The 14531-nt window shown below is 42.7% G+C and overlaps 2 protein-coding genes across 2 annotated transcripts; one reads left to right on the top strand and one right to left on the bottom strand.

The window, feature by feature from the left end:
• Positions 1 to 3330: 3330 nt before the first annotated feature.
• On the top strand, positions 3331 to 7667 carry gdf10a (growth differentiation factor 10a). The gene is made up of 3 exons (XM_039783025.1): positions 3331 to 3884; positions 5288 to 6432; positions 6578 to 7667. The coding sequence occupies exons 1-3, from the start codon at positions 3629 to 3631 to the stop codon at positions 6767 to 6769; spliced, it is 1593 nt and encodes a 530-aa protein (XP_039638959.1). The 5' UTR covers positions 3331 to 3628; the 3' UTR covers positions 6770 to 7667.
• A 3185-nt stretch (positions 7668 to 10852) lies between these two features.
• prdm8 (PR domain containing 8) lies at positions 10853 to 14233 on the bottom strand. Its single transcript, XM_039783742.1, has 4 exons — positions 14091 to 14233; positions 13121 to 13340; positions 12527 to 12755; positions 10853 to 12354 (listed from the first exon to the last, which is right to left on the bottom strand). Exons 1-4 carry the CDS (start codon positions 14099 to 14101, stop codon positions 11291 to 11293), a joined length of 1524 nt encoding a protein of 507 aa, XP_039639676.1. The 5' UTR covers positions 14102 to 14233; the 3' UTR covers positions 10853 to 11290.
• Between the last annotated feature and the right edge of the window lie 298 nt (positions 14234 to 14531).

The raw sequence follows: 14531 nt of genomic DNA, 5'->3' as shown, positions 1-14531 counted from the left end.
AGATGTAGATGCAAGGATCAATACCACTCTCATGTCTGTAATCTAAATATGAAGCTATAGAGCCAGCAGCCACCAGGTAAGCAAAGTGGTTAGCTTAGCATAGCTTAGCGTAAAGTGTAGTTGTGGTTTTACAGAGGGGTTATGTGCTGAACTATTTCTTGGTAAAGCCAGTGATTCTTGGATTCTTGGATTCTCTGCTAGTTGTGAGACCATGGTAACCACAAGACTCCACAACTTCGTGTTTTGTTCTTTCTACATTTTATCTGGCTTTAGCTTTATATTTAGCATACAGATATGAGAGTGGTATTAATCTTCTCAGCTAACTCTCACCAAATCAAATATTTCCTATAATGGGGTTTTTTTTCATAATTTTGGGTGACCTGATGCTTTATGAAATGCATCCAAGAAAGAGAAAAATCCTACAGCAATGCAATGATTTAGATGTAGCAGAAGTTTTCGACATGATGTTTTTGTCTGGTTAACAGGATCCTAAACGTCTTAAAACAGCCTTTAAACTGACATTGGTGCTTTCCGCTTCCCTACAAGTATCTACAATCCTGAGTGACCTCTTGTACGTGAGAGTGTGACCTGTTGTTTTGTCCACCAATAAAATATTCCTGAGGTACACAGGTAAGTCACATATAGCAGCTGTAAACATCCTAGAGGATGCACAACATGAGAACATTTGGCTCAAATTACCCCCTCTTTATTTTTTATGAGCACAAGACATTGCCAGTTAGTCCGTCCCCTATATGCACACAGCACTGTTCTTTTTGGAGAAACAATGACAACATCAGTCACTAGATGATGACTGGCCAATAATTGATACATATTAAATCCCCTGTGCCCACACCAAAACATCTATCAGATCCTCACTGAGCTCTGGAACCAGAAAGTATCACCCAAAACCATGCAAAGGTGTTAAACTAGGAGCATTTCCAGAACCAACCATTGGTCCTTGCACCACACGCACGCAGACACACACACACACACACACACACACACATACACAGGCATGTTCATTCCTCATGTTCCTTCATACCCCCACAGAGAGCACAACACAACTCCTGTTTGCTTTGGATGGCCCTACGAGGGGACCTCCATGTTGAACAAACTATAACACACCGCTGCCCTGTAACACAGCCGAACTAGTCAGATACAGCAGGCTTCATAGTGCAGTGCTGCTGCAGAGATCAATGGGCAGTAGCGACTCACATCACTTACGTATATATCAGTTATGCAACAATCCACATTGCATCCAGCTGGTAGTTTCTGTTTCATGTCTCTTTCAGCTCTATGGTGCACTGATGCATGCTGTGTATCATGGTGGCTACAGTTTCAGTTATCCTTTGAATGTAATTTCTGATTCTAAAGACCACATTGCTGCATGTCCACACTTGGCCTGAAAGTGTCTTTATGTGGCTGTATTCATCAAATTCATAATGTGTGGGATTATGATCTCAGTGTGAGCCTGACTACTTCCATGTGTGGCTTTAAAGATCCAATAGCAACATAAGCAAAATCCAATTTTTTTGTGCGCTATGACCTGTCACAGTAATACACCCGTGTTTCAGACAGAAACATTAAAGTAATACTGAAATGACACGTGTAACCGTAGCCTGAGATTACACGCCTGGTTGAGATTGAAACATTTACCAGCGGTTTCTCTGTCCTGCTGTTTTTTTTTTTTTTTTTATATATATATCTTATTAGATCTAGTCACAGTGATGCTGCTGTCATCACAGTTGTGATGGAGAGTGGAGCATTATTGTAGATAATGCCCAACATTAATCTCACACTGCCCTACATATTCAGGGTTAGAGGTCAAAGCCATTTCATGTCATCGTCCTCACGCTTGAACTTGTGTTCTCCCCAGGACTATTTATTATGACCCTAATGTCCTGGTTTCAGATATCAATTTAACTCTCCCTTCCTCTCTCTCTGCTCACAGGAATATTGGTCATAATTTTGAGGTATTTAAGTATAAACTCCTGCATTTTGTTAAATAGATAGTGACTGGTCTGAGTAACATGCAATGGTCTCCTTGTTTTTTTTCCATGTGTTACTTTAGAGAAGCGCAACGAGATACTCCCATGCTGTTATAATGACAAGGGTTTTTTAATGGCGTATTAATAACAGAGAACGACTCAATGTTGGGCAATTATTTGGTTTCAAATGTTTCTCTGAATTCTTACATTGTTTTTCTAAAGATGACACTTAACCAAGCGGAAAACAGTATTGCATGTATTCAAACAAATAACCACAACAATTAATCATATTTTGTTTTTCAACAGAGTATAACTCAGAATGGTATGGGAAAACATTCATGTGTGCTGTGACAAACCCATGCCACTTCAGCCAACTCCTTCATGATGCTCTTCCACTATCACACGCACACGCGCGCAAACACACACACACACACACACACACACACACACTTTTAAACAAATGTCCAGAATAGTCCAGATTTAAGACCTGTCACTGGTGTGGAACATAATGAAAAGGAGTATCCTGTGGGGCCCTTGGGGGCCAGAAAAGTACTATGTAGCTTTGTATGTGTGCGAATGCATGCATGTGTGTGCGCGTGTGAGTGTGTGTGTAGTGGTAGAGAGTGACCTGAGAGGCCCAGCTAGTTACAGCCTCTCTGCTGGAGACCACCACTTCTACAAAACAAGCATTGTTGGTACAGAGCTCCAGACACCAGAGACACACACTGGAAACAACTCGTACACACACATACAAAAATAAATACATGCCAGAGAAAAAAAAACAACAAAAAAACATGCGTGAGTTTGAAACTGGAAATCCTAGCAGAGATCATGTTCTGTTTGCAATGAATAAAATCCCAGTAAGTCCTTCGGAAGAGTCTCATCTCACAGCTACACCACAGCCTTTCACTACAAAACTCTCTCTTACACACACAACACACTGTACAAAATGTGGATCACTGTCGCTAACAATAGCCCATGGGTGGTTGGTAGGACTATTATTGTAGTTGTTTCTATGCTAATTATGTGTGACTGACAGCATGTCAAAAGCACTTACTGGAAATAATGTGGTGAGCTGGAAATGGTGAGGTGGAAAAAAGCACAGTTTGATGAGTTTCAACAGTGCTATGTCTGACCAGTGCTAAACAAATGAGTACTGCACTGAGACACTGTGCCAAAGCCACCGGATGTTATTACTCCACGAATGCAAAACAACCTAAGGAAGACATCATCATCGTCAACATCATCATCATCAAAGAGAGAAGGGGGGGGGGGGGTCAGCATCATGACCTGCACTTCTGGCTGTGCGCTCTGCAGAGACCTCGTTGGCTGACAGGAGTATACGTCAGCACCTCTCACAGCTCCTGTATAACCCCCTCAAGCCTCTGGCGGTCAGACAGACGCAAGTGTAAAAGTAGCAGCTCCAACTGTTGCCCGGACTAACCGATTCAGCATCCTACACAGTCTGACACAGAGGAGGGAGACGGCTCACCGAGCACGAAGCGGAAAAGTGAGAGGAGAGGTGGGAGATTTACGCATAGCCTTTTTTAGTCTGGATTGTTTTGGCGCGTCTTTAAAGTCCACCTTGGATCGTTTTGGACATTTTTCCTCTTGGATGTTGTATTCATTTTAGCACTTAAATGGCAGCTCTGAGTATGATTTCCTCGCACCTGTTCCTGTTGATGTTAAACTGTTTCCTGGGTGCTGCATCAGTTAGCATCATGAAAGGGGGCTCTGGGAGCGCACAGGACAGTAGCTTCCTTCAGCCCTCGTCGTTCTTAGATGATCTGGAGCAGGACATGGTCTCCCAGCACATGTCAAAACTGTACGAGAAATACAACAGGGAAAACCGCCTCAGAGAGGGAAACACCGTCAGGAGTTTCAGAGCCAGCCAAGGTGTGTGAAGACATTGATTAATTTGCCTTCAGTGCGCAATCGATAGGTATCGCCTCTTGCTAAATGCAACCATTTAGATTTTTTTATTATGGAACAAAAAAAGCCTGTGCTATTAGTTCACCAGTAATCCAAGAAAAATTGTAAAGAGTAGTCAGAAAGCTCCACTGATCCTCTACATGGATGGTTATTAAAAGCGCGCAGTGGGGCTGCATTGCTCGGCCAGACGCTCTAAATAGGTAGGATTGTTTTGGAACAGTCTGAGAATGTATTTAAATGATTTTGGGACGCTGTGCGCACACTGTGTTTGTAGCAGCAGCTGTGCCCCTTCTGCGCGGAGTCTGATCAATTACCGCAGACAGACGCGCAAGAATGCATGATATTCCCTGTGAGCAATGCCCAGCTCCAATACAGTGAAACCTCAGCAGCAGTAACGCGCTGCAAAGGGTCATTGTCGTGGCTTCTACGTTCCTGTTGTGACGACAGGACCTGTGCGACTCCACGTCCTGGAGTCAAGGGGCTCAAAGCACAATCGTTCCTCCCTGTCTGATGCTGTTTTTATAAACACAACTCATAGACATTTATATCCCTCATAGTTCTCAAATGGCATATCATAACACGTGTGTATTTTTACTGCTGAGGCTTAGTGTAATCCAAGGAGAGATGTAAGAGAGTTTCCACAACAATGTAAGATCTGTTAAAAGAGTTGATTATGTCTTGGTGTCTGGGCAGACAGTTCTGGCTGTATTAGGCTTAAGGGAAAGCTTTAAGAGAAACTGGGGTAAGCATTTCCATATGCAGACTGAATCCGAGGTAATGTATATCTCTTGAGTCAGTCCATACTTCCGCTGAACTCTTATACAATGAACAATAACTCTGCTGTTGAAGTTAATGTTCATCATGAATATGTAGCTCTCTGCTCACCCCCGTACGCCCCTACCAGCCAGATCCCCAGAGTCTGGTTCCTCTTAAGGGCACCTTCTGAAATCCTACTAAGGCATGCAGCCGCGTACCAGCCACACAGCTCAGTCATGTAACAAGAAAAGTTACACTTTTTAAGATTGAAGAGTGCTTTTAGTGCTATTTGATACCAACTATTTAGTTATTTCTTTCTCTATACTTTTTCTGTCCTTCCTTACTAAACTGTTTAGTAATAGTATAAAATGTGTAAATTTAAATAAGGTTCAATTTCTGGTTACTATCATCTAATTATGTCAGCTCAACAGCCAAAGAACAAACATAGAAATCTAATCTGTTTCTATGTGGATTCATCCTCTATGTCCAGGATCAGTGGGACATCTTTTAGAAAACATTTTGCTTTTACAAACATCATTCTGTGGAAACAAAAAAAAAAGTTTAATTGCCAGGTTGTTCACCTGCCACTGACTGATTGATTGTCTTTGCAGACTTGTCTGACCCCAGGACGCTGTACCGACTAAACCTCACAACCCTCCAGGACTCAGAGGTCATCCTCTCTGCCACATTCCACTTCCTGCTCGATCGGCGCCCTCATCAAAAACCCTGGTTCTGTAAACGCTTCAAACGCCCATCCTGTCATTCCTCAGCCGTCCACTCTTCTCCGTCCATCAGCTTGCTCCTTCGCTCTGTCTCCTCTGGGTCAGAGGTCAGATCTGGGTCAATGGGGTCACTTCTAGGCAATATGACCTTCCACCCCCACAGGAGAGGGGTGTGGCAGATGAAAGATGTGACCCAGGTCATAAAGGAGGCATGGCACAAAGGTCATCTCCTGGTGTCAGTGGAGTTGGACTTAGGGCAACAGTACCAGAGGAAACCAGAGGGGGCGCTGTCTGGTGGCAGCCTGCCCTACCTGTTACTGTATGCTAAAGACCAAGCCTTGGCAGAGCCCAACAGCGTGGCTGCAAGCCTTCAGAGATATGACCCGATCAACGAGGGAGGAGAGCCCTCACATTCCTCCGACAGACCTAACTCCTCACCAGAGTTGAAAGGGCGCAAGAAAAGGGAAGCAACGCTGCTCTCAGACCCCATTCAGAATAATGAGCTGCCTGAGGTTGACTACATGCCTGATGGGTACAGGAAGGATCACCTTTGGGAGAGCACTTGGTACCTGGCACTCAAACCTAAATTAGGAAGGAAGGAAAAGAAGAGAAAGAGCCAGGAGGAAGGAGTGGAGCAAGGTAGAGGAGCGCATTATAAAGAAGAACCTCGGGTTCTCAAAGAAGAAGAAAGAACATCACAAGGGCTCAAACCTGATGTCTCAACAGAGAAAAAACCCAAAGACAGCCGCATGCTGACTACCAGCGACGGACGAAAGCATGAGCGGAGAATTGAGGAAAAGGACGGAAAAAAGCACAAGGAGAACACTAACTCTCAGTCGCCTGTTTTGAGTTTTGATGAACAAACGATGCGTAAGGCCAGAAGGAGGCAGTGGGGCGACACCCAGCATAGAGGCTGCTCCAGGAAGAACCTCAGAGTGGATTTTGCAGACATTGGCTGGAGCGAATGGGTCATAGCACCCAAGGCCTTTGATGCCTACTACTGCGCTGGCACATGTGGATTCCCAATGCCCAAGGTAGAAGCACAAACATCTAGGTCCCTTTCATTTGGTTCCCAAAAGGCATTACCTATTTATATTGAGTAACTATAGTATGTTGTTTTTTTTTCCTTTATTGATTTTCTCCTTTGCATGCCTCTCTTCTCCACTCAAACTCTCCCAGGTGGCGAGGCCGTCAAACCACGCCACCATCCAGAGCATAGTCCGTGCCGTTGGGATCATCCCCGGTGTTCCTGAGCCCTGCTGTGTCCCAGAAAAGATGAGTCCTCTGGCTGTGCTCTACCAGGATGAATCCAGGAACCCAGTGCTCAAGGTCTACCCCAATATGTCCGTCCAGTCCTGCTCCTGCAGATAGGAAGTGGAGGGCAACGAGGGCAGAGGACAAAACAGGGTGGATGTGCAGAGAAACAGAAAACAGGACTAATGGAGACAGAACCCTACCTCTGTTTGTTAAGTGCTTTCTTGATACTGAGAAACAAAGTCACTTTGGCCGTCGTTATTCTTTGAGAAACAAAGGCTGTAGAGAAATCACTTCCATTTCTTTTGTCCTGCGGCAGCAGACATGAAGAGACACATTGTCTGGCATCTGCCTTAGCAAGAGGAACAGAGTCACACATGTAAAGTCAGGGCTCAGCATGTCTAAGAAGCCCAGTTGTTTTGATTCTGTGTTTGAGATAATATTGAGGATTTCATGGACAGGAGCATTCTTTCCTTTTATCTCAGAATGTAATTACTTTTCAGACAGCTCACAGTTACGTTGTGTTCATGTTTTCTTTGGACCCAAAGGCTATAAATAAAAGACTATCAATGTGTCATCGGGCAGCTTACACAGTCACATACAGATGACAGAAACATATTCCTTCATTTTTACACACTGTGTACAGCTGTTCATACTTTTAAACAAATCATACGCCACATTGTAGATACATGCAAAGTTAATTTGTTTGCGAGACAGGAAGGTTATTGTATATTCTTTTCTGTACATCCTAAAAAGGAAATATCCAATGGATCATAGAGAGCATCTGGAAATCATTTACACCGACCAACCCCCTCATAACACTTCAAGAATGTTATAATGAAACCAGAAATATTTTTCTATTTTGAATGTGAAACTTGGTTAAAAATAATTTGTCATTGTTACTAGGTTAAGTATTACTATGTTCTAGATGAGATGGTATTTTGTACATGTGTATTGTTTAAATTATGAAAAGGTAGCCTTCTATAAATTAGAATAAAAAAGTAATTTAATCCAATGCTCTTGCTGGAATATTATTGTTTCATACACTTTGTGTTGGTCTTTACTTGGTCATAACTGCATATAATGTTTGATTCTTTTTCATCAAAAGAAAAACAAAAGGGCACGACTGTTCCAAAATAACTTTGTACAAAAGCAGGAAGGTTCCACTCAAAGATAGCCAACATTCCCTTAAAGCCCCTTGAACCCATTATTACCCCACACCAAAGGCTCAGACGTCTGTTGTCCAGCAAATAATGTGGCTGATGCAGCTGCCGTGGATTAATGGTTGATGGAGGAAGAAGGCACGCACATATTAGGACAGCAGCCACTTGAACTTCAAAACATGGTGCACTTCCCCTTTTTCTATCCCTCCATTCAAAAGCATTTCCAAGGGCAGGATGTTCTCCTCAATAGTCTTTTTCTAAACAGATGGTTACAGACAGATTATATAAACCACTTTAACTCAACTGCTAGTCACTTTTATTCATAAGAGGAAGAAGGTGGCCCATGTGGTGCCTAAACAGTGTGACAAACTGACAGTGAGATGACAGAGGGAGCCTTTTGTTTATTAATTACTCTGTGGTTGTTCTGCCTTGAGCCTGGAAAAAGTTGGCACAGAGTACCACATCTGTGTGCAACAACATAATGCTCTGAAGTTCAAGACCGGACAGAGATGTTACCAAGTGGGGGGGAAAGGACCAAAAGATTGAGCCCTTATACTGTTTATTGCAGTTGAGAGTATGAGTATTTTGGCTTGCACTTGTTCATGGAGTCACCTGTTATCATCTCTAAAAAGAAATGTGCCACCACTTCTGTCTGGATTGCTTTGTCCATTAGATATACACAGACTATTAAAAGTATTCACCGTCTTTGGAAGTTGTTATGTGTTGTATTGTCAGCAAAGGCGGTTTAATGTGGCTTTTTATTTTATTTTATTTTTTTAACATTGACCAACAGAAGAAGACCCTTTAATGTGAAAGTGAAAACAGATCTCTACGAATATGACATCAACTCAACAAAACCTTTTCTAAAAGGGGTTAAATATTTTTGCAAACATGTATTTTTGTATTTTATATTTGTAATTAATTTAGTCAATTTTCTGCTTGACTAAAACGTTATTGTTTTCTGTTGATCAGTGTCAAAAAAGACACAATAAATGCCATAGGATTCAATGTTGGGTGACAATAACAAATGAAAACTTCTTGGGCACTCGTGTAGCTCGGTTGGTGGAGCAGGCGCCCATGTATGTATTAGCTCCTCGGCGCAGCAGGCCCAGGTTCTGCTCCGACCTGCGGCCCTTTGCTGCATGTCATTCCGCCTCTCTCTCCCCTTTCATGTCTTCATCTGTCCTCTCAAAAATAAAGGCCGAAAATGCCCCAAAAATAATCTTTTAAAAAAACAAATGAAAACTTCCAAGGAGGGTGACTGCTTTGTATATTAAACCAGTATAAAAAAGGACAGCTTATTATTTTAGCCTGGTAATAAAAGTTAAGCATTCACTGACAAAGTGATGTACTGTTGTACTGTAACATATGATGATGATGATAAGCAGTAGCACAACCCTAAAGATTAAAGAATTTTAATCCATATTTGAGGACGACGGAGAGAGTCAGAAATCTGTTTTCTCCATTTTAAACAAGTGGAAATATTCAGCAATTACAAACCTTTTTACGAATGCACCCTTTATGGGGTCTAAACTCCACTTAAATTATTATATAATGACTGTAATTAGGGTTATTATAAATCATGTTTACATTAATAGATGTTTTAGCATCAGAGTAGGCGGCCCAAATGTAATGAACACATCAAGGTTCAATTTTTTTCCTCATTTCCTGACTGATCCCTTTTACAGTCCGGACCCACAGTCTGCTATTACAAAGTGAACCCCATGTCAACCGCAATCACAGTCACAGGAGAGTACTTACAATGGTCAATTCCAGCCGAGAAAACCACAGTAGTCTACGCTCGTGTTCAGAGCCCAATATGCCTAAAAGCCAAAACCAAACGAGCAAGCGGGGAACCAAGAACAATATTTGTTTTTCCACATGATGACTGTTCAATTAAAGGAGAGCAATACAGCCATTATTAGACAACAGAGGATTTTCTGTGTCTGGGCTGAAATGGCTCTTTCCTCACATGGTTACTGAGCTCAGAGAACTAATAGTCCTGTTCATTAGGACATAGCTTGAATAGAGTGACACTGTGCCTCTTAATCACCCGTTTAATCATGTGGGCCACTGGGTATTTTATTTTAAAATCTTATTTTTCCTTTAGAAAGTAAAATAGATCTACTTTTACCAGTATCCAAATTTTTGAACTTTTATTCAGCCAAGAAGTCCATTTTAGTCTGGAAAGAAATATTACTTGGGCTAAAGATAAATGGGCTTTATGAAAGGTTATGAACAAGTATAAGTGTATTTGTTCTCATGTTTTTCATGTGTAGGTTAAAGACATATTATCAGTAGTATGAAGAAACTGGAGGATAAACTCTGATACTCCAATAAAAGTAGATAACAGCAGTGTGTGTGGGTTTACATCCCTGCTTACGTTACAGAGTGGCTGAACAGGGTTGAGGCATGACTTTCCCATGAACTTCATGCTTTCTTCCCGCCTCATTTACCTGCAACAGAGACGGCTATTTATGTCCATCTGTCGGCAGCCTGACCGGAATGGGACGTGAGCTGCTCGCTATGGGTGGAGAAACATAAAATCACAAATTCAAAGGCTTATGTGGACTCCATCCAAGTCTGTAGATGAATGATAACCATGAAACTTTTTAAACTTGATTTCATTTTTTGAGTGGCAGCCTGGAATTCTGCCTCTTATTGTTTTCAGCTCCATTTTGTTTTTCAAATAGCATGCAATGTTTGGTAGTCTCAAATGACATGCAGATATTGTATTGATATTTTAAACACTAGTTTTGTATCATATTGTCAAGTAGGTGCATTAGAGCAGAGTGAGAAAAAATATATGTTCATTTCCTCCCATACACTATTCTTTTTTTCCTACAAATAAAACTTGTTATTATTCAGGACAGTCTCATCACAAGGCCAGGTGTTTAGATGTTCTTTATATTGAATCATCTACAGGGGACAAAAAGAAAAGTTTATCTCAGTCGCCGCCTGTGGGAGCACACACAAACTGACGTCCAACATCATGGTGGAACCTATCATGGGTGGAACAAAATACTCGACACGTCTGTTTCTTTTTCATAATTTTAGATTTCAAAACGAATGTGCAAACACACTCAATCCACATCTTCTTGTACAAATCAGAGCAGAGAAAAACTGATAAATAAGAGGATTGCGTCGAGATATTTATGACAATCATGAGCTGTCCTCGAGATATCTCCGTCTTTTTTCCCTCCTGAGTTCCATAAGGCACACATAATCATCAACCTAACACACAGGGCTAAAGGACAAGGACAGACAACTCACTGCAGTGAGTTCAGCTTACATGTACCTCTATCGTCATCTAGTGGACAGGCTTTGATGGCCGCGTGTGTCCGTATTGCTATTTTCTTTACAGCTACCTACATTCACTGTTATACACCAAAGCCTCGTGAATCTGGAGTCCAAACCTGTTAAATACGAGCATCATTTAGTTAATAAATTAAAGTGTTTGTTGTCCCTTCTTGTTTCAGTTATGAGACGTCATGTGTCTGGACAGGTGGTGCCGCTCCCGGAAGTATTCGTGGCAGATCGGGCAGGTGAGTTTCTCCTCCCGCCTCCTCCTCACTTGGGACTCCGCCGCGAACTCCTTCTTGTGATGAGAGCGCATGTGGAAAACGAGGTCGGAGGTCATGCGGAAGGACAGGTTGCATTTGGCGCACCAATTCTGCACCGACACGCCGAATGAGGTGAAAGTCGGTGGAAGGATCGTGAGAGAAGATGTGGTCTGCAGCTGGACGCCAATGTTCCTGGACCAGTGCTCCGGTGCGTAATGGAAAGCATTGTTTATTGCAACCGGGGAGGGTACAGTCTGTAAGTCACCGCTCAGGATGTTGGATGCCATCAGATTATTGTATCCCATAACAGTCCTGGGGGTAAAGGCATCGGTCATCTCCTCTAGGTGGCTAGAGGGGGCTGTTGAAGCGCTGCTCAGATGCGCCTGGGGGTCAATAGGGGAAGTTCTTTTACTCGGTTTACAGAAAGCGCTTTTCTGCTCGCCCTGACTGTTGGACAGGACCAGAGAAAATGCACTGTTGCTGCTTGAGTACACACCAGAGCTCTCACCTGCCTCCGACCGTACGTGCATCTCTCTGTCGTGCGTAAAAGCATCATTCTTACATCCCAAATGATCCGGTCTGATCTTATCAGCTTTCAGTTTCCCCGCAGAGGGAGATGCATCTCCTGCTGTCTGGTCGTAGCTCTTAATCAGCGGTGTAATATTGTCATCGTTTGATATATTCGTTTTCTCCAACAGAACCGTTTTCCGCCCTTTGGGATAAAGTGTTTCCTCGTATTTCCTTCTCTTGGGGAAAATCTCTGCGTCCTCGTTGCTGCCAGATTTTTTGTGTTCCAAATCTCTGGCGATGTTGTGGAAATCTGTCACTCGGTGTTGCCTCTTAATTTCCACATGCTTGTGCTCGTAAATCTCGCGGCTCCAGGTATCAGTCTTTACTTGAGTACACAGGAATCGGCAGTGAGCCAGGAAAGGATACAAATTCTTGAAGGCCTGGTTACATCTTCCACATTTGAACTCTGAAAGAGACAAACATCACACGGTGGGACTATGTACAGATCATATATACAATTTAAATTAAATTGACATCCTCACAGAAGTCAAACATGATAGTACATCCTGCAAAAAATACTCAACGGTGCTGTAGAGGCACACCCTGACCTCTCACTCGCAGCACAGAGCTCTGCTCACCTTCACTTGATCCTCTGCTCATGTCCGTGAAGCCCAGTAGGTGAGACAGCTCCTGGTCGTACCACACCAGCAGCTCTTCCTCCTGCCGAATGTCCCGGATGGTCCGCACATACAGCTGACCCGCTTTCAGAAAGGCCTCTGTGTTCTGCTCCTCTCCATTGCGCGCAGCCTGCACGAGCCGCAGCCAGGAGAGCACCAGCGCAGAATTACGCATGGCCTCTGGGTCCACCTGTTGACAGGAATCATTGACATTTTACTCGAGATCTCACATTTTAATTTCTATCTTTCCTACAAGCTTGGAATTCCTAAAAAAAAATTAGAAGTTACATTTTTAATCAGCAGGTGGCAATCTTTTAAATTATTTAATCCACGTTTTAAAATGTTAGTCCCTTTGACACAGCACCCAAGAAAGCAGCTTCAAACACACAAACACAGCATACAAATATATTCTCTTAGGGGACATCAAATGTGTAACAAACTAATCTAGTCTCAGTGGTCATGAATTCACCAGGCGAATTTTAATAACTCACTAAAGCAAAGCAGAGATGCCACAAAATTATGCCTGACAACTGGGCACAAAATCGTACAACTCACCCTGAACACATAGGATTTGGCTCTCTTGTCGCATGATTTCTGCGCTATGAAGGCGATGGTGTCGTAGAAAGTGTTTTGGAGCACACATGGACCAAAGCACGTGCCTGCAGGGATGCTGCGCGTAACGACCACACTGGTGTAGAGATCTGCTGGATGCTGGAGGAATTTACTGTCACCAGTCCAGATGGACCGAGGCAGGAAAGTGTGATCCATCGTTGAACTGTAATACAATACAAGTGTTGTTAAAGAGCAGGTGAACAATATTGATGTAAGTTATTTCAAGACGAAAATAAAATCACGAGGCCTACATATTCTGTAATAGAATTAGACTAAAATCGTGAGAAGTGTTACAACTTATACTGCCTGTTATTATGTTTTAGTCAAACAAAATATAAAGGAACAATTGGTATATACTAAATAAAATATAGGTTGGAGTGACCTGTATTGCCGATTTGGATTCAGATGCTCTAAACCCAGTCTGGATTTTCTTGCATGCAATACTGGAAAATCTATAAATACAACAGTATTTTATGTTATTTCTGCTAAAGATAAGCGTCCCAATTGTGAAGCAGACGCAGCCGCTGTTGAGGCAAAATGATTTCTAACGCCCTTTGTCTCAGTTTTTCACTCGGTTTCTCCTTTTGTCTCTCCATCTGCCGTGGAGCCAACTGCCTCCTCTGTGCGCAGGATAAGTTCAATATGCTTTTTTCCTAATTCATCAACAATATTAACGCATGAAGATTACGTGACTATTGATTTTGTCCCTGTCTGGTCAATATAAATGATCGGATCTTTAGGGTTTTATCTTTAAACAATGTTGACAGTTGATTGCACAGCACCATAACAGCATGATCTGGGTTCTGAATATGACTTCCTGGTCAAAAAAAAATAATGACACTTGAGAGAAAGACCGTGTATCCCTGTGGAGAAAACAGAGAAGTCATACTGATAGTGTGGCATGTGGACTTACCCGCTGGACATTGAGGAGGATGTTTGTGCCGTGTGGCAGCAAGTTGCAGCAGGTGCAGTGGACCTCGGTAACGATGCCCTCTTGGTGACGAGTTACTTATCCGACTGAATCTTCCTCCGTACTGTCGCCCCTCTCCTCTCCTATTCCCACTTATCCCCTTCGGATAGCGCACTGAAGCGTGGCGCATTGATGTAAACACGTGCGCGCTCACGCACACACGCGCGCACACGTCTTGAATTTAGACCCTTGGCATATTTCCCCTTGTCTGATTTACAGTCATTTCAGGGAAGAAGAGAGAAACGGTCGCTCGTGAGGAAATACAGTGATCATTTAAACAATAATGCATATTATGGAGTCTTTATAATAAGGGTGTTCATCCAATACAGCATGCATGACTGATGTGGATATACTGTGCACCACATATGAACAAGAGTACCATTT

Source organism: Perca fluviatilis, chromosome 19 (assembly GCF_010015445.1).
Source record: "Perca fluviatilis chromosome 19, GENO_Pfluv_1.0, whole genome shotgun sequence".
NCBI classification, from domain to species: Eukaryota; Metazoa; Chordata; class Actinopteri; order Perciformes; family Percidae; genus Perca; species Perca fluviatilis.
This window is presented reverse-complemented; position numbering and strand designations above follow the sequence as displayed.